Raw genomic sequence first — 25,316 nt, forward strand, 5'->3', positions numbered from 1 at the left:
GCAACACAGCACTCTGTTTACTTGGCCCCGAAACTATTGAGGGCCCACCTTTCCATAATCCAGATCAGTCAACTGGGGGCCAAAACATGGAAGAGCCCATTGAATGGCTAGGATCATCTGATGGTGGAGACTTTGGGCATGTCAGGGCATGCCAAATGAACAACCTGGATGATTGAAAGGTTGTCCCCACCTGCATTATAAATGGAGCCGAGCAAAAAACATCATTTCACAGTCCAGCATCAGACGATGTACATCAATAAGAATATCTTTATGTTCCCCCATAAATTTACTAACCAAAAAAGAAAATCACCAAACTGGTAAGGTTTTGATTTGATGCATTAATAAACAATACAAGTGGGAAAAGAAGCTTGGGAACAGGCCTTTTGAATCAGTCAAACTATCAAGTGGTATCGTAATGGTTGGGAGTTTGTTTTGCATGTGCAGCAGTACATACCCGTCAATCACGGGACTGGGCCACATGCAGCTGTGGTCAGATGATGAGAACCATCCAGCTACAAGGAACCAAAGTCGATGGGCAACGTCCAAGAAAAAACACTGAAAAGATGTCCTGCCCATATATGTTGGGTCACGGACTACATTTGTGTGCCATCCTCTCATTTGCAATGCCACTCACGGATGTTGAGGATTATCCATTCCCCAGCAGATGGATGGTTCCAACCATCCTACTGTGGCTGCAAGAGGGTCTCATCCAGTGAAGCATGCAAGACCAAATATGATAAACATGTGATCCAACAACAGTTAAAGGAATATAAAAATGCAAATTAAAATAGGAACTCCGTATCCGAGACCTCAAGAACCTTGTGACCGCCTTTACCGTTCACCCCAGGCTTGAATTGGTTGCCTTCAATATATCTGCATCCACACATGTAATAATCAAGTGAAGTTATTCCCAAGCGTTTCAAACAGCATTAACCGCATCATTTGAGTTAGAGAAACTCACAATTCTTTCAAAAAGGGGTGTTTATAGAGGGCATCCGGAATCCGCCCTGTAAATAGGTTGTGATCCAAATACCTGAAAATGCATGTCATTTTTAAGTGCAAAACTTGAAAATGATTGGACACGCATGCATATATTTACAGGGATATTTTACACACTAGTATGTTCTTAGATGCTAATTAGCTTAGAACTAAGCTAGGATAACTCAGTTGAGCCAGATTTTCAGTTCCAACTCCAGGTTTCAGTTTATACAAAAGATCAGCCAACCTAACAAAGTGTTCATTGACTCATAAAATCAGAGTACCAAGCTTTACAATTACATACAAATATATGTGGACATGATTTCATGACTGCATACAAACATGAGCATATGAACCACACATGCAAATAAAGACATGCAGCCTTTTTCTCCAAAAAAAAAAAAAACATGAGACATTTTTATTTCTTTTTCAAAAAAAAGGAAAGGAAAAAAAAAAATTACAAGAAACATTACATCAGGAAAAAGGCAATGCAAAGAACCCAATCAAGGGTGTGGGCCTTCTTGTCTGTATCAAGATTCCTATGCCCTAGCTTAGTTTTTTCAACAAATTTTTGTTTTCTTCTCAAGAGTGTCTGCAACTGCAATATCATTAACTTTCTACCTAAATCATGGTGCGTTTGGATGACTGCATACAAACATGAGCGTATGAACCACACATGCATAGAAAGACATGCAGCCTTTTTCTTCTTATTCTTCTTTTTTAAAAAATAAAAAAATAAAAAAAGGTCTTTTTATTTCTTAATTTTTTTTTAAAAAAGGAAAGGAAAGGCAAAAAAGAAGTGGGAAAAAAGAAGAGAAAATACAAGAAACATCACATCAGGATAAAGGCAATATAAAGAACCCAATCAAGGGTGTGGGCCTTCTGGCCTGTATCAAGATTCCTATGCCCTACCTTAGTTTTTTCAACAAATTTTTTTTATTCTCAAGAGTGTCTGCAATTTCATTAACTTTCTACCTAAATCACAGTGTGTTTGGATGCCTATCAAATTGATTTGTGATTGATTAGCATTCAGTCTTGATGGACTGTCTCCAAACTAAATTGTGTTACTTTCAAGTGGAAAATGGAAGGAACATAAGTTAAGAAACTGCAAATTGAGTGCCACTTCCTGATCATGAAAGCCAGGCAACAGCAATGATTTTTGTTGATATGAAAGTTTGTGATTGAATTCATTTATGCATCCAAATGCAGCCTGAGCAGACAAAACATTTTGCCTAGAACCAAGACCACATATCTCCTCATATAGTCATATTCGCAAGCTCACCAAGGCTAAAAATCATCGTTAGTCTCCCATAAGATGGTATTGCTGGAAACATATGCATGATTCTGCCATGTCTCATGCAATTGGCAAGTGTTTTTGTGCGTGCGTGTGTGTGTGTGTGTGTGCGTGTGTGTGTGCATGTCCCAATTTGAAAAGTGGAAGACAAGAATACACACAGATGCAGATGTATGCAGGTAACATACATTTGCATGCATAGAACGCATACATGCAAATAGATAAACATGCCCGGTGTTCCCCCACCCACTATGAAAGGAAAAAGTGAACTGCAATGGACACTGAAGAGGAATAAAATCAACATTTCATCATTGGCTGAATCTCCCATTGTGGCATCTAGATATTCCTGGACCAAAGCACTTTGACACGTCTTGGACTCAGAGTTGCACATTCATGGATAGAAACCGATGAAATAATAGAGGAAAATAGTGGGGCAATGGCGGAAAAAAAAAAAAAAAAAAAAGGAGAAGAAGAAGAAGAAGAAGGTTATGGCACACTAAGAAATCCTCTAAAAAAATAATAAGCAAGTAATAAAAAGGGATCCACCACACCCAACAAGGTTTGGGCGAATGGTCTTCACTGTAAGTTTGCTCCCTATGGGTGAGGGTTCGATTCCCCTCCTTGGCTTTACCCGATACACGTGGTTGTGGGTGATTGTGTGTATCTGCAAGGATTAGTATCCTTCAAAAAAAAAAAAAAAAAAGAGGTGGGGACACCCCGTGTCTTCAGAAAAAAAAAAAAAAAAAGGGATCCACCACCATTAAAAGTAAAAGTCAAAGATAGAGATGGTGAGCATACAAGTAAGTCAATCGAGGAATATGGGCAAGCCCAGAAGGTATGATCCCGGACATTTTGTTGTATGACAGGTATCTGCAACCCAAAGATTAAGAAACATTAGAAATTTTAACATTTGCAGGTAGACCATCACAGTTAATTTTAAAAGGCAGTAGAAACAGGGTTTTAAGTAGTCAATTTCATTTTAGATACCGATACTCACAGTATTTCTAAATTCGTCAAATTTGCAAGCTGTGCTGGTATACCTCCAGTCAAGAAATTGTTATTTAGATACCTAAATACAAACATTATAGAATAAATCCATTGGAAATTGAACAACTCCAAGTAGACAGTTATGCAAAAATTCCAATAGAAGAAAATTTTAAAAATGACCAAGCTGCATGTTTTACAACTAGGGCCGAGCATAGGCACATCCAGGTCAAGATCATGAGCTAAACACCTGAGCCCCGTGCCCAGCCAAGCCCAGCCAGTGAGCGAAGGAACCAAGATAGGGGACAGGCCAGAACAGGCCTGCCAGTGAAATACTTTGCTCTCCCATGTTAAATAAGCCTGGTTGGGCCTAATTGTTGGGTGTTTAGTCAAGATGCAAGCCTGAGTCCCGCCCAATTAGGTGCCCCGCTACCTGAACTTATATGCTTTCCAGCCTTTGGTTTATTGGGCCTAAAACTTTAGCCTGGCCAAAGTGGGCTGGACTTGGGTATGGCAAGGGCCAGCCCAACCCAATTACAACCCTAGCTAGGAAGAGCATATTATGCCTCATTAATGAAATAAGGTGCTCCCATAGGGGTTCCAGTCCTTGCCCGAGTGGAAGACTCCGAGGAGTTTCAACACGAGGTCTTGGGTTCGAAACCCATGGGTGGTGAAATCCCACGACGGTGTGTGTGGGTGTGTGTCGGGTGCGTGTGTAAAAAAAAAAAAAAGGTGTTCCCATTACGACCTTGCAAGAAGACATGGAAGGGAAAATAGAAATGTACTAAATCTTGTTTCAAGTTAAAATATATCATGTAAACTTACTGCTAGCACTTGATTCCTTGTTTTGGATATCAAAAGCTAATGCAAGAAATAAAAAAGGAATTCATGTGAGAAATAAAAAAGGAATTCATGTGAGCAAGCATTAGGAAAGTGTGTTTTTTGTATTTATGTGATATGTCACCAACCCTTGCATATTGCTAATATTAACATCCACTTACAGATTGCGTAGAGAGGGAAAGCTTCCTTCAAAACGGATGAGCTCCCTTATGGTTCCCACCAAATGGTTATTACCAACATCTCTGCAACAGACTTTAGATTAACAGAATAGCAAAATAGAAGAATAAAATGTAGTTTAACAACTTTTTACAACAACAAGAGAATGGTCATATATAAGATAGAAAATCCATGCTCATATATGGAATCCAGATCACAGGAGATGGAGAATACAAATGCCGGAGGTATGGGAGATTGCCCAATTCAGGAGGAACTCGGCCGGTAAAGCGGTTCTCATGAAGATAAAGATAACGAAGCTCTGGTAGATTTGCAAGCTCCTTGGGAATTTCCCCCTTGAAATTATTGAAGCTCAGGTACCTGTCAAGTTTCGGTCAATAATCTGAAAGGGAAGTTGGATGGAAAGAAACAAATTTTCTCCAGGACAAGATGAACCAAATACGCAGGGTGAAAATATTGGAAATACTCACAGATGTGTCAGCCTCTTTAATTCACCGATTTCAGGAGGAATTGCATCTTGTAGCTTATTCCACCTCAAATTTCTAAAAGGAACAAAATAAATCAGTAAATGACCCCAAAAAAAAAGTATGGATAACTGACTACAAATAGGAAGCATGTTTCTTTGCATCAATATGTATCAGAATCAAGAAACAATTTATACTTAACAGGAAATTAAGCGTATCAGAATCAAGAAACAACTTATACTTAACAGTAAATTAAGTTTAAATAAAGAATTATCTATCAAATAGTGTGTGAACCAGTTCACAAATGTATGGATATAATATCGACCAGAATTTAGAATTGCGATATATTGCCATCAGCAACTGTTTTTTGGGTTTTATGGAGTAGAGGGAGAGATAATATAGGAAGAAGAAATTATGAGGAGAAGGGAAAGATGGATCCACATATACCAGAGAGTTCCACCTAGATTTTTTGGGTTTAATCCCAAATAGAAGAAAAGAATCCTCATCTAATTAGTCAACTTTTTTAATCAAACTGTGAGATCAGTCTGTGAGTCAGACATGTATAAACTCATCTAATCTGACAACAACTTAAAGATTCCAAAAACCCAGTCGCACAAACCAAATAAATCTTCCATTTTTCTCTGTTTTGTTTGGTTGTCCACCCATAAACTCCTTTGTAAGCTTTCCTAATTTGCTGCACTCCAAGACCTTCCTTGTATTTCCCTAAGCCAGCTCAATAACAACCCCATTTAACAAATAAGGACTCCAGATTATAGCAACTCTTATATCCAAGACATAAAACTCCACCTAACAATGTCTCTCTCTGAACCACACGTTTATTGTTTACAATTCAATGTCCCATCAAGGCTCTCTACAACATAGAGAAATAGAGGCTAACACTCTTTTACATTAAACCTCATACAAATAGTCACCATTAATCGACCAATTTTCCTTCCCTCCCCAAAACAAACTGTAAGAATTCTCTCCTAAGAACTCAAATCTTTTTTCTTTTTTTTCTTTTTTTTTTTAATTCAAAATATAAGAATGAAACCAGCCAACAGGTAAAACTCACATGCATAAACTCACCCTACTTGTCATGCATATACTTAAAAGACTCCAAAAACCCAATCACACAACCCAAATAACCCGTCCATTTTCTCCCTTTCTTTGGTTGATCGCCCATAAAATCCTATTTTGTAGGAATTCCTAATATACTAACGTAAGACACCCTCCTTGTAGTTCCCAAAACCTACAAAGAAACTACTCCCTTCAACAAATAAGGACTCCTGAAAATTGAAACTCTAATGTCTTAGAGACAACTTTAAATAATTCCTAAATCTCCAAATGAAATATTTATAGCTCATACGCCCACACACACACACACATCTACCAAATCTTGATGTCAAAGGATTAACCCTATATTCCTCCACATAACCATTAAATAACCCTGCTTTCCTCATGCCCCTCCAAAACAAATTTTGAGAGGTTTTATTTAATCCCTTCAAGAATTGCACACGCATTGCATGATATGACATTAAGCCTCCTTGTCTAGACATCCTTGCAATCTCAACTCCATGAACCCCTTTTTCCTTCTCATACAGGCATTTTTTACTCAACTTGCCAACAGTACTCAGTGGGGGAAAAAAAATCTCGCTGAATCAACTCAAACACCAATCAAGCTGAGTCGATAGACTTGGCGAGCTTTTAAACAATGTTGTGAATTCCTTAAGGCATGTACTGGAATTGGAGGCTCTCCCCACTTCTCGTGTGTATTAATAGCCCTGCAGCCACACCTGAATAAGCTAAAAGGCATTAATTGAGTGTCACACCCCTTTCTTTGTCGTTCTCCTCACATTGCAAACCTTGTTTGGATCATTTCCAGTTTCTTGTTGTACGAGATGTCTTATACTGCGCAGGAATATGGATACCATATTGATTATATCCTTGTGAATACAAAATTTACCCTTCAAATTGAGTATCAGGATAAGATACTCATGTTCTATGTTACTCAGGTATAGGCCTACATGCTCAAGCTACAAGGACCTGATTATAATTTTAACATTTCAGTATCTTTTATCGATAGAATAATATTGACATACTTTCTCTTAATATTTAAAAACATTGCATTTTTTGGTCTACAATAAATTACTCAGGTCTGGTTGTATTTTTTTTATGAGAACTTACTCAGGTATGGTTGAGCAATACCCAACCGGATCCTATGCTCATACCCATCCCTGAGGATTTCAAAATCTGTGCGTCATGGCTCATATCAGACTATCTAAGTAACATCGCTTGTCTAGGCCAGTTTTGGATCTATAATCATAATTGCCAGATTTGCAATTTGGTTAAGTTTAGATTCAATTTGCAGACCATGATCGGAAGTCCTCTGTTTCAAAAACAAATTTGGAAGGCAACAATAACTTTATTAAGAAGCCTTGTGATTAACAATTCAGTTCAGTTTGGATTCTGGTTGAAATCCATGGTTTGCAGAGTGCCCGCTGATTTCAATTTGCTGAGTTTTGTTTGCCATGCGTTCATTCAACTTGTGGAATGGATTCTCTAAGCTAGCATTCTAGATTAGTTTGATTCATAAACCACATTCACTTAGTTCACATAGCTGCATTAAATCTCATTACATGAATCATGTCCGAGCAAAAAAGTAGTCATAATAAGAGGTAAAACAATGAAGAGCAGATTGAGATAGTTCATTCATGTGTGACAAAGGCCGAAGATTGATTTGGTGACTAGGCAGAGGGACCTGAAAAGAGGATGAGAGGAAGATCTAGAAGGACCTGGATTCAGGTGGTGAGAATGGATATGAACGCTTGTTCACTTACCAAGGACAGGGCCTTCGATAGGATCGATTGGCAAAACGGGATCCATAAAGCCAACCACAAATGGCTAGTATAAGGGTAGGGTGATGTTGACATGTATTATGTTCTAGTCTTCTCAAACCGTATTATCAACGAATCCTAAGAACCCAGCAGTGCAAGCAGGTTAGAGGAATGGCCACAGGGAAAGATAACAAGACTGAAGTTGTTCAATAATGGAAATGAACCCTCTTCATGTAATGAATGAAAGAGAAATAGGGTGGGACCCATGTGATCACATGTATGGCCACATGATCTCATGTGTGGGACCCACATGTTCCCATGCATGACAAGCTTTATGTTCCATGTTTGTGCCTTTTTTTCTTTAATTATTAGAATGACTAAATAAACCTTATCGTTATATGTGAATAAGTGTGGGCAAAATAGTTATTTCACTTAACCTTCGGGCTTTGCTTTTGTTTTATGCTCATAAAAGGCCTCATGGAACATTGGTTAGCATGATGCATTGGAGAAATAATAATAATAATAATAATAATAATCTTTGAACTTCGTCACTTGTTGGTACAAGAGAGGGAATTTCTAGGGATCTTAGTACTTGACTAGAGGCTTTAGGGATTCTCCCACAACCATTCTTTCATGTTTTCAAATATGGAATTTTCTGATTTTGATTCCATCTTAGTTGCAGAGTTTGAACTTAGTGAAATGGAATAGAAAAGATTTAAAGCCAATTGGTGCTTCCAATTGCATCAAAGTGGTAGGCAGACGTTGGATGGTATGCCTATTGCAAACCTCTTCTTCAAGGAAGTGGTGCAACTAGATGGAGTTTTAAAACAGTTGTGTGAAACTGAGATGATAAATTGATGAATTACTTCCGGAAGGGAATATGCGTAAAGATGGGAACTAAATTGAAGTTCTCAAGGGCATAACATATCATCCACAAACCAATAACAGAAAGACTGAAGTGGTCAACAGAAGCCTTGGAAATTTAAGGATCTCGTTAAATCCCAAGAAAAATTTTCCTACAACTCTTTTCTGCACACCATACTACAAGATTAACCACTTTTGAAGCTGCCAATGGACTTCAACCTCGACACCCTAGACACAGGTACCAATTAGTACCAGACTGAATCAAGATGTTAAGGATTTTGTGCATCATATCAAGGGGATTCATGAAGAAGTCAAGTGTAATATTGCTCAGAGGAATGAGACCCACAAAGGATAAACTGACATAAGACAACACTTTCTTGGATTCAAGGACACAACAAGGCAATGGTCTGATTTAAGCCAGAACAACTCCTGGTTGTAGCAAGATACACTCAAGAAATGTGGGACCTTACCATGTCAAAAAACGACTCTAAGAAAATGCCTATCGCATTGAACTTCCACCTAAGCTGAAGATCAGCCCTATTTTAACTGTGGAAACCTGACAGCTCTATGATTTTACAAATGAAAAGTGTTCTTCATGCAATTTGAGGTTTTATACCACTGCAAATTGTGTTTACGGAGCTTACGCAGTTGCAATTTCCTGGCAAAGAATTGTGAGGTTTTCAACAAAGTTTTCCCTCTAAGAAACTGAGGGAGCAACAGCAAGCGGTGTTTTATCCCTTGTTTCTTCAAACAATATCATTGCATGCCAGAATTTGTCCTGCATCAATTTGCATTTCCTTCCTACCAAACCTAACCTTGCAGGAATAATGGTTGGAAGCTTAAAGATTGTACATAAATTGATAATGGAAATTAACCAGCTTGCATCAGCATGTCTAAAATGTAAGAATGCAACTGCAAGAAGGGGCATGCAAAGACTACACTCTCATACTGTTATTTAAAATGGATTTTTCTTCCTTGACCACAGCTCCCTCAGATAACATGCCTCTGCTTCGACAATCTCATAACCTATGTTAAATATCTATGCATAAAACTGAATTCAGAGGCTAAATATGTTGATTTCTTTAATGTATTTGTATAACTGCTTAGATTTTATTATATTTCCAAAAAAAAAAAAATGCTTATATCTGATTATTATGCATTTGCTCAAGCTTATGGAATTAAAAGAAAAGCATAAGGTAGAAAGAATTACATGCCGTGCTAAGAACAAGTCAAACAAAAAATATTCCAAGTGATAAATAGCTACAAATGAGTGTAGAAATTACAGTGTTCTAAGACGTTTCAACCGTCCAATTTGAGCAGGGATTGGCCCTGTCAGTTTGTTATTATGGAGATCCCTGTCAAACAAAAAATTGGACAGATTAGGCATTTCCTAGAAGAAACATCCATGTAATGGGAGTGAAGTAACTTCAAACTCTGTATCTGTTGTAATTTGATATACTTTAAGTTGAATGATCATTCATGTATACATTTATAGTTGTTAAAAATAAACCCACAACAACAAGGACAATGCACCATTTAGAAATGGTGTTGGCACGACAAGTTTGCCTAAGCTCGCATGGTAGTAAGAAACAAACCCACAGTACAAGGACAAGGCACCTTTAGAAATGGTTTTGGTGCATTGGCAGAGATCAACGTACAAAAACAACTCTTAAGGTTTCATTTATATATATTTAGTTTTCAGTACATCTTTATATATAAATGCTTAGAGTATGATGGCGAATAGCATGAAGGGAAAAGGCAGCACATTGGGTGCAGGATTCAGGTGATCACAATGCATCATGTGTATTACTCTATAGAATTTTACCTACTTGCACAACAAAGAAGTTAGATATTGGTTGATAAATTGTACTGGTGAACTCACACTATTGCTGCGTACCCTAGGAATTGTACAAAATGTTCAACAGAAGCCTCTTGTCCCCATGATGATCGGAAAATATGCATAGAAATGCATACAAACCACAACAAGGAAAATATGCATGGATTGGCTTGGCATAACAAAAAAGTGAACACAAAGATCCTATGCAACTTCAAAATCAGTTTTTTTACTATTCCAGTAAGTGTATGGAACTAAAGGACACTCACTGAAGGGAAAAAAAGAGAGTATTTGCTCATAATCGAGAGATATATGAGTACGTATGTTATATAACATTGAGGGGGCATAAGAATTCACAGATACTATCAAAAGATCAAGAACACTGAGGGTCTTACAGCCTTGTCAGATCCAGCAGATTGGTTACAGCAGTAGGAAACGGCCCAACAATTGATACAGCATAAACCTCCCTGCAGGTGAAGAATGGTCATAATAAGATCTCAAGATCAACTTCAAAATTATATGCAATTTTGTCAAAATCATTATTTCAATTGTATCAAATCGCAAATTGTATCATAAACTGTAGGATTTTATCTGATTTTCTTTAAAAATAAAAAAAGCAATAAATAAATAAATCAGAAAATTTTAAAAGTCATCAATATGCATCATGATAGTGTTAAAGGATTCTTGTCCCTCCCCTCCCTCCCTCTACAGACGAAAATGAGGATTTCTGATAGAGGCGCACCTTTTACATGTTTTAAAAGCAAAAGGTAATGAAAAAAAGGGGGAAATGTATAAAAAATTAAAAATGAAAAAAAAAAAAAAAAGATTTTTATATACCTTTGGGCCCCACTTACAAAGTCCACCACAATCGTACAATACGATACGACAAAACGGAAGCGGAATAAAATTTGGAAAAGAAAAGAACAAGTACAATTTGAATCGTAAATCGTAAGATTCAGTCATAGAATCGCTGGAATCATCTAAAAAGGGATTCAAAGTGGCATTAAAATTGTTTTCCTAAGATTTGACTGAAATTGTAAATGGTGGGATTTTGACCACTATGACTATAGGCAATTATTGCTTGCAGATTTTGATCTCATCTTGAACACATCTTTGACGCTCATACTTGATACATGATTCAGAATAAATCTAACTTGAACACTCTAATCTTATGGCATGGATTTGTGGTATCTTCAGTTAAAATACAAATTAAATGCAAATAAACCTTCGTAGGATGCAGAACTGAAGCTATAAGAAACTCTTTTGGAATCCAGACTTAAAAATGTACTTTAAAGAAAATGGACCCTTCAACAACAACATTGAAAACAGAAGACTGATGGAGACAGGCAAATAACATGTGTTTTTCTTACAGTTCTGTCACAACCCTGTAATCTCCTTGACTGGAGCACGTAACGCCAGTCCATGGTTGTAAGTCACCATCTCCACAAGGATCATCTCCAACCCATGCATAGACCACTCTCCATCCCAGAGATGCCTTTATTTCATTCAAGGCTTTCACTGCAACAAGAATATCATTCTCAACCATTAGAAAGAACCCAAATAACCCAAAGAGTCTCTTCCTTTTGTTCATTTTATTTATTCATTTATTTTTAGAGATTGTCTCTTCCTTTTAATTTACCAACATCAAATCTACATCTTCCAAGCCACATTAGTTCACCCACAAGATCTTAAATTGAAAGATAATAGAAAGATAAAAGCCTGACATGTCACGACCCAGAAACTTGCTTCATTGAGAAGGCAACAGATGATTCCCACGACTCCCAGAAATACAGCAACAAATCCGGATTCACTCATTTTCACCATGCAATGTTAATTAACATAATAAATCGAATATAACTGTACAGAACAGATTTACCACAGGAAATTCTTGAGCAGTTTTAGAGCAGCAGATGCTAAGATAAAAGAAACCAAGGAACAGTGTTTACAATTATTACCAGGGAATTCCAAGACAACATAATTCTACAGTCTAGGATGGTTTGTATCAGATGGTCTACTGAAATTCTTCCCCATAGCACCTAAAAGATATAGCTCAACAAAACCCTTTAGTGTCACAATATCAACTCTGTTGACAAATCATGCTCGTTTCCTATTAATCGGTGGGGAATCAGATTACAGGTCAAGGAGAACCTTATATCCAAAGGCAGTCGGAATTTCCCATAATTGAATATTAATGCACCGCAAAAATCACCTGTAAGGAAACTAAAACTGAATTATATCATGCCTCAAGACAAACCACTCCATGAAGCATTTTCAAATGGTCTAACAAACCCCATAACTTACACTCCAAATATCCAATTACTGAACTCCTAGTTTCTACAAAATTAGTTAAGAAACCATATGCGCCTTTTTTTTACACATGCGCTCACAACCCACACACACCCACAAACTCACACCACAAAGGGTACTCAAATCCATGACCTCGTGTTGAAACTCTTGTGAGTCTACCACCGAGGAGTAAGTACCCGATACCATATGCGCCCAGATCATATGTTATGTCCATTGAAACTTCCAGTGTTTAGAATCGTATGATTCCATACGATTCACATCATATCATATGGGTGTACGATTTGAATTGTATGCCCAAATCACAAATCCGAAATAATCATACGAATCATATCGAATCATACGATTAACACATCAAATCATACAATAATTGTAGACTGCATATATTGGCCCAAAAATTACTTAAAAAACATTTTTTCCTTCTTTTGTTTAACTTATTAAAAATATCCTCATTTCTTTCTTTTGAGAGAGAGAGAGAGAGAGAGAGAGAGAGAGAGAGAGAGAGATTTGGGGATTTTGATATTCAAAGATCCAAAACAAAGAAATCAAGATCTTTTTATTCACCCTATGGAATCGAATGCCACTTTTTCTAACATGATTCTACACTCAAGAAAGGTAAAAAAGAACAAAATTATTAAGAGTCTTGTATGTTTTTTAAGGTAATTTTTTTGAAAGACAACAAAAGAAAACAAAGGAAAAAAGACAAGAATCCTTTGCTATCATGAAAATATGCATACCATATACATGTTCTCAATTGATAATATCATGATAAGTGTTACTTTTTGGTACATATTGACGGGGAATGGATGATTGATGAGTTTTTTTTTTTTATCTTTTCCGATTTACTTATATTTTTTCCAAATTTTTTTGTAAATGTTTTTCTTAAGAAATCAGAAAAAAAAATAATCTTAGATACGATTTGCGATTCGATATGATTCAACCCCTACTACAATTTGCGATTCGGTAATGATTTTGACAACATTGGATCCTTCTAATATCTGACTCTACAAACTTGGTCTCTTAACTAAAACATTTCACAACAATATGCTGAAACCCCCTATTTTCAAATTCCATCTATTTAACTTTGAACGTCATCCAAAAAAATTGAGAGATCATACTCTTCAGTGGTGAGAATGTTACCACATTTGCTTTCAGGGGAATGTCTATCATACTAAATTCAGCTGCCAAAACTTTTAGTTCACCTGCCATTTCAGGCTTGTTTAACAGACTTCTACCATTGAGACAGCTCCATGATGCATCAAAATTGAAATTTTGAACTTAAATTGATAGAACTCAACCACATGCCACCTTTAGGCTGAATTCCTCCAATTGATTGCCACAAGATTGATACCTAGGCCCAAATAATGGACTATGGGATGACCCAAGTCCCAACAGCCTTCTAGTATAAAACTTGAAACCGCATAAGACTGAGACTCTCAGTCATACGAAACCTAACTCAATCTTTTCATACGATAATTGATCTCATAGCGCAGTCATATGTATGGCCTATGTGAACCTCACAATCTGAGGAATCTCCTAAACAAAACTTTCTAGAATAAAATCCCATACTCTACTGCTATTGGCCCACATGTATCGGGCCCAATTTATTCTCAATTAGCTTGTAATTGAAAAAAGAAAAAGAAAAGAAAAGCAAGGCAAACATGGAAACCAAACTTCACCATCATCATCATCATCATCATCTAAGCCTTATCCCAACTAAATGGGGTCAGCTACATGAATCCCTTTCTGCCATTCCACTCTATCAAGGGCCATAACTTCATTTAGACCATAGGTCACGAAGTAGGAAATGCCAAGCATGAGTTTGGAATGTCATATTGTTCGGATTCTTGTTGAAGCTTTGGCATAAGTTTGACACCGGCTGTCAGCCTGACACGACCCCCCTTGATCCAGCCTGGGGACTGGCAATGAGAGCATAAAACTCCCAAAGGCTCAATGTAATAGACCATGACGTAAGCTATTGCAATCAAGCTATGTAATAGTCTATTAGACAGGTTGATAACCCCAAAAAAAAGTTGATTACAATCAACGAGTTAGGTTGTATACACAGCCCATATTCGACTGTCCTACATGATTTGAACTGTAGACCCTTTTTCTTTCTTTTTTAATATTAGCTGGAATGCTTTTCTCTTGCTTTATATATATATAAAATAATAATAATAATTTAAAAAAAAAAAAACTGGAATCCTTTTCTCTTATGTGGTTTGTAAAAAAAACCCTAGAAATATCACCAGTTGGACGGACATGTGGACCCTCTAGTCCAATCAATGGTCAATCTAGGCCATGCGGTTGGATCTGTGGGCCCCATCATCCAATCAGACCAATGATTTGGTCCAGATATTTCATTAGGACCGGTTCATATCTTCAACTGATTCAATCTGGATTCAGGATCCTTGATGCGATCCACATTTGCAATCAAGACGATTACATGGCCTGATCTTCAACCCAATGGATATGATCTTCAATCAGGCAGAAAGGGGTCAACCCTATGTGGATGATCAGATGGCTTGGATCAATCACTCAGGAAAGGACACCCCACACTCTCCAAACAACAAGTTAATTGAGAATTACAATCAGTTCACTAATGACACAAAATTCGCATTTGTGCACTTTCCAAATAAACAATTAGGTAAAAAATAGATCAATTGACAATAAAACCAGAGTTCAAGGCAATTTACTAACAAGTAACCCCAAAGGCTCAGTGGTAGACATACTCTGTTTCAACACTGAGACCAGGGATGGAGTGCCCATGTGATGCAAGTGGGTGTGTGAATGTGTGGGGTGCCGGTGTGCATAAAAATAAATAAATAAATAAATAAAATAAAAACCCGAAAGGCAATTAAAGTTTCTCCCTACTTAAAAAGATCATTGACATCAATCTGCCTATCAAACTTCAAAATGAAGATAGCAAAAGACTAAATTTTAAAGGTGTAAGAGACAGACGAAAACAGAATGGCAGGATCTCAATCATTAATGATGCAAGATAGACTGTTGCATCAACATTTGGGTCCACCATTGGACCCAACTGCTGCTTGAGAAAGATCAGGCCATTATGTATAGTCCCATTGGACTCTCAAGTCCACAGACCCAATGGGATGGACCATCCAATTGTTTGCAAGGCACATGGGTCAACCAGATGGCCAAAACAATGGATTGTGAAGGCCCGCAAGTCCAACTGGCAGATTTTTTTTGGGAATTTATAAGCAAAATGTTTTTTGTTTGGGTGTGTGTGTGTGTCTGTGTTACAGAGTTGTATCCGACCTTAGATGATGATGATGATGATGACGACGACGACAATGATGACGGGGGCCGTGCATGTGCACATGTGAGATGATGATCATAACAATGACAATGTGTGTGGTGGTGGTGGTGGTGGTGGTGGTGATGGTGGTGATGATGACAACGATGATTATATGTAAGTTGTATGTATATATCCATGGGTTTTTTCTTTGCACAAAACTTACTCTGCTTCATATGGCTGTACAAAGGGGTGTTTCGGTAGTCAGATATCATCAGGATTCTTTATTTAGTAGCGGGATAATCAAATTGAGAGGCAATGATTCAACAATAAAAGGACCACATGCAGATGCTAATCAAGATCAAGAATCACATGCACCGGTGCCCCTACTACCAAATAGAATGGATGACCCCAAAATCATCTACTGTAGACGACCAACATGTCAGAAAAATCTTCCCATTAACGGAATCACAGAATAATCTTCTGGGAATGGCTTTCAGTCCCCTTTATAGACTGCAAACAACCCATTATTAAATCCCAATGTTTCTATTTTATCACTGACAATTTGAATCTATAAACTGCTTGATGCGGGACAATTAACCACTTGCTCTAAAAGCTCGAACTGATAGAGAGTGGTGAATCAATCCCTTTATTTTATAGCCCAAGCCCCGCATCGCATAGGTTAGGACCTCGGCCAAACCCCCTTCTAGGCCCCACTTCACATGGGTTCCGCTTCACACGGGCCACCCACCTTGAGTGTGTCCCTGCATCCCACAGGCTACCCCACTCGAGCCTAATGTGAAAGCCCCTGCATTAATCACCCCCGGTGAGGAGTCTCAAACACGAGACCTCCCGATCTGATACCACTTTGATGCAAGACAATTAGCCACTTGCTTTAAAATCTCGAACTGATAGAGAGTGGTAAATCAATCCCTTTATCTCATAGCCCAGGCCCCACATCGCATGGGTTAGGACCTCAGCCGAATCCCCTCATGAGCCCCACTTCACATGGGTTCTGCTTCACATGGGCCACCCACCCCAAGTGTGTCCCCGCATCCCACAGGCTACCCCACTCGAGCCTGGTGTGAAAATGCCCTTGCATTACTGCTATTTGAAGATATTCCTAATTTCGAGATTATGTCGCAAAGAACTGTTTCTAAAGAAAAGGCTGCATATCTAGTGCTGAAAAGCACTATGTTTCCAGAGTTAGATGTAGCTGCCTGTACAGTGTTCAAAAATCACTTCTACTGCATGCAAAAGTGCATGTACCTGTTGCCAATTGTATTTATTGTTGAGACAGACCCTGTTGTATATATAAGGAAGCTTGTGCAACTGCTACATATTGTATAAATAGAAAGAACTTGGCTGCCAGTTGTAGATTCTTTACAGAAATAGTTCTACCACATGTCTATGTAAAAGTGGATAGCTACAGGTAGCTGTATATACTTCTAAAAATAACTTATGGATCAATATCCATTGCCAACGTTGAATAATGACAATGCTGCTGAAAAAAAAAAAAGAACAAGAAGAATATTCACGCCAGAAGTAGAAATTTGTTACAAACATAGAATCCCATTAGATGAACTGGCATATGATTGAACCTATGGAGGAATTTCATCAGAGAAAGAGATGAGCATCAGGGTCACTCCTTGGAGAAACACTTGCCAGGGAGTTGGCTTTTCTAGGGATGAGATTGAAAGAAATCAAATACCAAAACATCCGCCCTTTAACTTCATTTAGGGCCTGCCTGGATTCATGGAAAGGAAAAGAAACATTGTTTCAAATGAAACTAACGTTTTTGTTTTTTGTCAAGCCTTTCTCTGCGAAATTCATGGGAAACATCTTTTCCCACTTTCTGTCTTTGTTGGAAAATATAAATAAATAACATTTTCCCACCACCATCCTAAGAAAGGCAATTTCCTTTGATGAAAGGAAAATGAGTTTCTCAATGGTTAAACCCTAATGTAACTCCATCCATCTTCAATCATTTCACATTTGCCAATGTGCCAAATGAGCCATTGTCTATCTTCCGCTATGCCCCACACGTGCCACTATGCGTCATGTGCCAATATGCCACCATCCAGTGGGTATCCCAAATCGGTTACGTATCGGCCGTAACGGCCGATACGTAACGGTAACGGTGGGACCCGTTACGCGATACGGGGCCATTACGGGCCATAACGGCCGTAACGGCTGTGACGGGCCCTAAAAAAAAAAAAAAAAAAAAAAAAAAAACCTCACCTTTTTTTCCTTTCTTTTCTTCTTCTTCTTCTCTTTCTTCTTCTTCTTCTTCTCGAGCAGCTGCGGCTGCAGCTGCTTCTTCTTCTTCTTCTTCTTCCTCTCTCTCTCTCTCACTCTCTCGCTCTCTCTCTCTCAATCTCTTCCTCCCCCTTTCCCTCTTTTTTTCTTTTCTCTTCCTTCCCTCTTTTTTTCTTTTCGTTTCCCTCTCTGCCCTTTTTTTTTTTTTAATACTGATGTAGGTACGTGTCACGCAAAGACGCGCGCTGACACTCCTCGAGCTCCGAGTTGTACGAACGGTTAAAAGGAGATCAAAGTTATATGGGCTCCACAGTGATGTATTTATTACATCTACACCGCTCATCTATTTTCAGAGATCATTTTAGAGCACCGCCCAAAAAATGACTTATATCCAGATATCATCTGGACCACACCAAAAATAGCAACAAAGATAATGATTTTCACGTTAAATAATTCGTACGCGCACGGTAGCGTTTATTTTCCATCCAATGTGATCAGACCCAAGTGGGGCCCACTATGATGTATATTTTCTATCCATATCGTCCATCCATTTTGCCACGTCATTTTATGTTAGGATTCAAAAAATTAGTAATATTCAAATCTTAGGTGGACCACACCATAGGAAAAAATGGTTATAGAATGCTCACTATTAAAATTTTCTTAAAGTCCACTGTAACGTTTATTTTCAATCTAACTTATTAAGTGGGTCACATTGACGTGGATGAAGGGAAAACACACATGTCAGCTTGATCTAAAACTTTTCTAGCCCTCAATAAATTTTTTACGGTGAACATTTAATTATTGTTGTTTTTTATGGTGCAATCCACCTGAGCTTTGGATGTGCCTCATTTTTGGGTCATGCCCTAAAATTATTTGGCAAAATGAATGGACGTTATGGATATAACACATTCATCACGGGTGGGGCCCAAAAAACTTTGACACGTGTTGCACTTTACATCTGAGTCCCTCCTAATTCAAGCCTTAAATAATTGTACACGAGACGTATATTAACTTAAAATTTGACAATTAAATTATGGACTGCAATTGCTAACTCACAATGCCAAAATCAAATTACTTAAATAGTTTTAATTATTAATTTGTGAGTTTTTATTTTTTAAAATAGGACCTTTTGATTTTATTTTATTTTTTTATGATTCACTATCCAATAAATGTCCACCAATTTATAAGTGGGATAATGACAATAAATAACATGAATTTGAGGCTGATTTGGAGAATAGATTGGTCCTCCAAGTCAGCCCCAAATTGGTAACGCCATCTACCTAAATTTAATTTCATTTTTTTTTAAAGAACTATAGGGAGAAATAATATCAAGTTGTTATATAAATTACATATTTAAAAAAAAAAAATTAAATATATGAATTTTGTAGTCAAATTCAAGTTACCTGGTTAAAAAATTAATCAAACAGTCCGATACAACTTCTCACCAAATAGTGGACCGTTACACCACCATAAACATGTTCCAATTTATAAATGAATGCATATTTGGAATGCTTAGAATATTCCGGATTTAATCAATATTTTTTCATATTTTTTTGGCAAAAAAAAAAATTTGCGCCGTTACGGGCCGTTACGCCTCCGTATCGCCGTTACGCCCCCGTATCCGTATCGGTTTCGGAGGGCACCGTTACGCCAACCGATACCGATACGGGACACCTGGCATCCACCTTATCTTGTATTGCACATGGGCAAAGTGTCCCACATCTGCTAATATGCCACCATCCAGCTTCTCTCACGCGCCACGTGTGCTAATGTGCCACATGTACAACCGTTCATCTTCTTTGGCTCCACAAATGTGCAAAGCACCCCATATGTGCCATCATCCATCTTCAATTACTCCACATATGCCGCATGTGCCAAAGGTACCAATGTGCGCAAGTTTTGTCATCTAGCTTCAAGTGCCCACATGTCAAATGAGTCAACGCGTGCCCTGTGCCACTGTACAACTTCAAGCACCTCACATGTGCCACGTTTGCTACAATTCAGCTTCAAGCACCCACATATGCCACATATGCCACATGTTCATTATCCATCTTCAAGCATCCCATGTGCGCCCAATGTGCTAATTTGGCACATGCCAATGACTACCTAGAATTTTTTTCCCAATAAATTGTTTTTTCCAAGCAATAAATTTGAAAATAGATCCTAAATTTCTAGGAAACTTCTGTTGGAAAACAAGGAAAACAATGTTTCCTTTCCCACAGTTTCCGGACATAAGGTTTCCTGAGAAACATTACTTCATTTACTACGCTTTCCAAGAATCCAAACAGGCCCTTACAGTAAATTGAAAAACAAGGAAAACAATGTCTCCTTTCCCACAGTTTCCCGGAAATAAGGTTTCCTGAGAAACATTACTTCCTTTACTATGCTTTCCATGAATCCAAACAGGCCCTTACAGTTAATTGCCTCTTGGATAGTCCTGGAAGCTAATGCCATCCTGCTGTTGGAGTCATCCTTGATAATGATCCAGTAGAAGCTTGGCAGATTCTTGATAAGTTTCAGATTGGTTTATTACCTCTAATTCCAACTGATTTAAGTCACCAACCAGGAGCGGGAATGAGAAAACAAGCTTGATTTTACCATGGTCATCCCTGACCAACTACCACACATAAGACATCCTTCCCATCAATATTTAGCTTCCACCCCCCAACTCCCTCCCTCCCTGTATTTTCCTTTCTATTCCTCTTTATCACAACTCATTAAAAGATTATTGAATTAATGTACACTGACCAAAGGTTCATGCCTTGACTTCTTTGGCTTTATGCCTGATTTACAGATGATATATGACATCCATATTAAAGAAATTCCTTTTTAGCCAGTGATTGATTGAATCTCTAGAAGTGAGACTCTTGAAATTAGGAGTGCGACTCCTTTAGCCTATTCTTTCTTTTAATGAGACTTCACAAGGTTCTATCTTCTTCAATTCCCTTTTATCTTTGGTCCTATTTTCTTGCTTCCTTTTTTTTTTTTTTTTGAAGCAATTATTTTCTTTCTTCTATACCCTGTGTATAAAATTATTGAGAAGATGAAGATATTACTAAAAGACTGAAGCAATTATCAAAGCACTCCTACAACCTGCTGATAGTGTTGAAAGCCTAAAGCTAGGTCAGCTGGCCAAAGGTACAGCTCTGCACAGTTTAAAAGACTAAAATAAACCATCATCATCTAACCCTTATCCCAACTAATTGGAGTAAGCTCAAAGATTGAAACAATTATAGACTGCAAATTTCAGATTTGTCTCCATCAAACAATACCAAAACTCGATCTAAACTTCCTCACTGCATTGCAAAGCCCTAATTCCCAAACCCAACCAACTTGAACCTTGACATCCTAAATTCCTAATACTCAATTTAAAGAATAAGTAAAAAATAAAAGGGAAAAATGATACTGATTTTCTAATAACAAACCATAAGACGAACTGAATTGTCGTGTACACCAATGTATTCAACGAGTCTATAGCCTTAGGAAAAAAATTTGAATTGTCATGCTTACAATATGAAACCCTAGTTCACTAGCACACTATCAACCTTCTAATTTAAATCTAGCTGACTATGATGCACCAAAAACCTAGTTCCAAAGCATGCAAGACATCAACTCATACAAAAAGGGCTGATTTGTTCAGTAGTAAGGGAAAATATGTCTTGCACACTATTGAACCCTAAAAATCTAACCATATAACTCCAAATCCCATTAACCAAGATGCCATAGAACCCCTTAATTATATGAGAGATAATTTGATGGAAATATGGAAAAATTCAAGTGAAACTAGAAATCAAAAACCATCAAAAATTACTCCCAACACTATGAAACCTAATTCAAAATCCAATAGTCTAACTTCAACCCAATTAATTCTTTTATCGACAGTATTTTAAATAGCGGTAGCGTGATGCATAGCGCTCAACCCTCTGTAGCGTGTAGCATAAATACGTATCATGTAGCGTAAGCTACACGATACTTCTATTTTTAATTTAAAAATAGGGCAAATATAATAAATAGTGGAAACAAGGATATATATATATATATATATATATATATATATATATATATATATATATATATATATATATATATATATATGCCTAAAAGATGATTCATTTTATCAATTATAAGCATGTTCAAACGATTTATTAGTTATCATTTATCAAAAGCCAATCTACATATATAAATCAAATCAAATAATTATTTCTAAGCAAACCACTTTAATTAATAATGTCTAATTGAAACCACGAGTCACAATTATAAAAAGAAATAAAAATCTCATAGGTTAAAAGTATCAAGTACAATACAAGTGTCACATTCCTCAATATTAGATACAAAGAAAACATGAAAAAAGTAATAAAATAAATAAAATAGTTAAAAAATACATTGTAGCTTACACTACGCCCTACGTAGTTGTAGCGTACGCTACGACCCCTATAGCATATGCTATAGGGGATTTACACTATTTAGGACGCTATGTAGCGCTACAGCCACGCTACGCTACATAGCGTACGCTACGGGCGCTATTTGAAACACTGTTTATCAATAACCCAGTTTATAAATATCCACAATAGAGTAATAACTAATAAGCCTATGAGGAGGTCAATGAACAAGAAAAATATCCAAATTCAAATTAGTAGTAAGAAACAAAAGACAAGTCGAATTCATCGTCACATTATACAATTAAATGTAAGAATGAACCTATCAATTGAGGTTAACATACTAAGCATAATTAAGCAGTAGAGCAAATTGACTATGAAATGGCTGAGATACAAGTCAGTCTAGCATTAGGGATCCAAGGAAAAAAAAAAAAAATTTAAAAAAAAGAGAGAGAGAGAATTTGTCACCATGTCATGGAACCCTAACTTAAAAAACTTGTTCAAATATTACCCATTCAATTAAAAAACACAGAAATATTATCTTCAACTACATTGGAGATCACATGACTGAAAACAATGATGAATTCAATTGACAAGAAACCATAAGATGAAATACTAATAACGTAAAAAGGTCAGATGAATTTTCTCAATGCAGTATATAAAAATCATTACTTCAAACTTCCATCGCTTAATTATTTCCAAAAGAATCACAATCTTTTTAACAATGTTTCTGAGAGAAATCACAACTTTCAACAATCTGAGAGATCATATGAAAAATATAAGGGTCAAAGTACAAGTTGATTTTTTTATTAATGCGTTCAAGTATCTGAGAGAAGATGCGAAAAATAGATGGGTCAAGTACAAGTTGATTTTTTATTATTAATACATTCAAGTATCTGAGAGATCATATGAAAAATATAAGGGTCAAGTACAAGTTGATTTTTTATTAATAAAGAAATACAGAAAATATATAGAGGCTTAAGCCTACTTGGAGATGGAGGCTTAAGCCTACTCCATCACCTTCACCATACACTTGCCACACATGTAGGGCAGTGAGAAGCATTGCTTTGGCAGGCACCATGTAGACTGGCCATAGCCCAAACAACACCATGATGTGATCGTCCTAGCTGCATAATCAGTACAACTTTTCACATCAAATGTGGGCCATTTGCAGTATTGCATGATCAATGCCCTTTCCTTTGCTCAACCATTTCTTGCCACCCATTTGAAGGCCACCATTGCAATGGCTAACTTATTCTGATTGCTGTGCAATTGAGGCAATAGCCCCTTCATATGATGGTCCATCAGATCAATGGCTTGGGTTGTGCTACTAATGTTCCACGTGTATGGAAGTAAGATAAACCAAATTTTCTTACCATATCAAAAAAATATCAAACTACCTATTTCTATCCAATCAAGTGAGATGGCAAAACAGATCCAATTCTCAAAGCATGTGCAAGATTAGTCAACAAAAGATATGCCCAAATTTACATAGATTAGAGTATGAAGAACCAGAAAGCAAGCTTATTTCTCTCACTACGTTCCAAAACAGAAACAGAGCTTAGATTCAAAACCAAATAAAATTATGGAAACTAAATTCCATTGAGAGGACAAGGAAATGTTAAAGCTACTAAAGGGAGCAGGATTTTTCAGAGCCAACTCTTCTACCATGCTCCATTAATATTTATGAGATCCATCCATAATTCAGTTGAGCCCCAGCATTTCTTTGTTGAGGCCCAAACTCAGCTCAGGAAGGCCAAAGAGCTGCGGTACAGAAACTCATGCGCGGAGAGCCATGTACGTGGAATTTTCATGAGATCCACCCCATCCATCGGATCTGCTGCCTCATCTTCATCTTCGAACCCAAAGTTCATGACCATCCATAACTCAGGTAGGCCAAAACCTAGGAACGAGTTGGGATGGGATACCCACCATTAGTTTTGTGTAGGGCCCACCGTGGTGTTTGTATGCCATCCAATCCATTCATATGATTTGCCTCATTGGGAGGAAATAATTACCCAGTAATCACAGTATTCCAAAACTCAGGTAGGCCACATTATGTGAATTTAGAGATTGTTAAGCATAATTCTATGTTGTGGCCCACCTAAGCGTTGACTAAGCCTGATTTTTGGGATCAAGGATGAACAATGGGTGATGCACCTAATGGACAGGGTGGATTTCGTGCATGTTAAGTCGTTTCCTGAATTTAGAGAAAGTGACCCCAGTACATACCCACGCAAGGTAAGCAAAAGTTCCACGAAAAGAACACTACAGACCAGAAATCCAAATTCGTCATACAACTCTGGCCCAGATATTAAACAGACTGGCCCAATTTCCAGGCCCCAGAAAACACGCGGCGGGCCGCTAATGATGAACAGCCCAGATCTTGCACGGGGATTAGCTCACCAATTAAGCCTCTTAGCAATGCTCTAAGATGAAATCACGAGAATGAAGAAGAAGCAGCACAGATGAAATTGAAATATGAGTACGGAAGAAGCGAATTGAAATTTCGTCATTGCCGCTTTGTTTCTGAACTGAACTATCGCAATTCAGGTAAATCACACATCCAAATGCATCCTAATTTCGATCAACCATCGAAGATCCAGAGAAGAAAGCCCTAATATTTCCAAGAGACGACGATCTAATAGCATCAGGAAGAAGAACGAGAGTAAGGGAGGAATACCGTCTCTTTTTAGGGTTTTGGAGCGAGCGACGGAGAGAAGCAGAAAGAGGCAACAGATCCGAGCGACTGTCGTCGAAGGAGAGCCCATCTTTCTCATGAATAGACAGCAGAACTGATAAAAGGAAAAAGGACTGTTTTTCATCAGAAATGAAAAACAGTTTCCCTTTCGAAC

At 37.5% G+C, this 25,316-nt stretch overlaps 1 protein-coding gene across 2 annotated transcripts; it reads right to left on the bottom strand.

Moving 5' to 3' along the window:
• Nucleotides 1–249: 249 nt before the first annotated feature.
• Nucleotides 250–25,316, bottom strand: LOC131236063 (probable leucine-rich repeat receptor-like protein kinase At1g35710). 2 transcript variants are annotated; one of them, XM_058233149.1, is made up of 11 exons: nt 25,145–25,315; nt 11,637–11,784; nt 10,662–10,733; nt 9,716–9,787; nt 4,741–4,812; nt 4,487–4,630; nt 4,258–4,338; nt 3,270–3,341; nt 3,071–3,142; nt 962–1,033; nt 250–873 (listed from the first exon to the last, which is right to left on the bottom strand). In XM_058233149.1, exons 1-11 carry the CDS (start codon nt 25,284–25,286, stop codon nt 783–785), a joined length of 1,038 nt encoding a protein of 345 aa, XP_058089132.1. In that variant the 5' UTR covers nt 25,287–25,315; the 3' UTR covers nt 250–782. The 2 variants fall into 2 exon arrangements, with proteins under 2 accessions (XP_058089132.1, XP_058089133.1); XM_058233150.1 differs by lacking the exons at nt 3,071–3,142; nt 3,270–3,341 and having other exon boundaries at nt 25,145–25,316.

This window comes from Magnolia sinica, unplaced genomic scaffold (genome assembly GCF_029962835.1).
Source record: "Magnolia sinica isolate HGM2019 unplaced genomic scaffold, MsV1 ctg167, whole genome shotgun sequence".
NCBI lineage: Eukaryota > Viridiplantae > Streptophyta > Magnoliopsida > Magnoliales > Magnoliaceae > Magnolia > Magnolia sinica.

Coding starts and splice junctions, on each gene's coding strand:
- LOC131236063 (XM_058233149.1), bottom strand. CDS start 25,286: ATGAAAAACAGTCCTTTTTCCTTTTATCAGTTCTGCTGTCTATTCATG. Junction 11,785..25,144: donor CAAAACCCTAAAAAGAGACG/GTATTCCTCCCT, acceptor TTCTTGTTGCAG/TGAAAGCCTTGAATGAAATA. Junction 4,631..4,740: donor TTAAAGAGGCTGACACATCT/GTGAGTATTTCC, acceptor GAAACTTGACAG/GTACCTGAGCTTCAATAATT.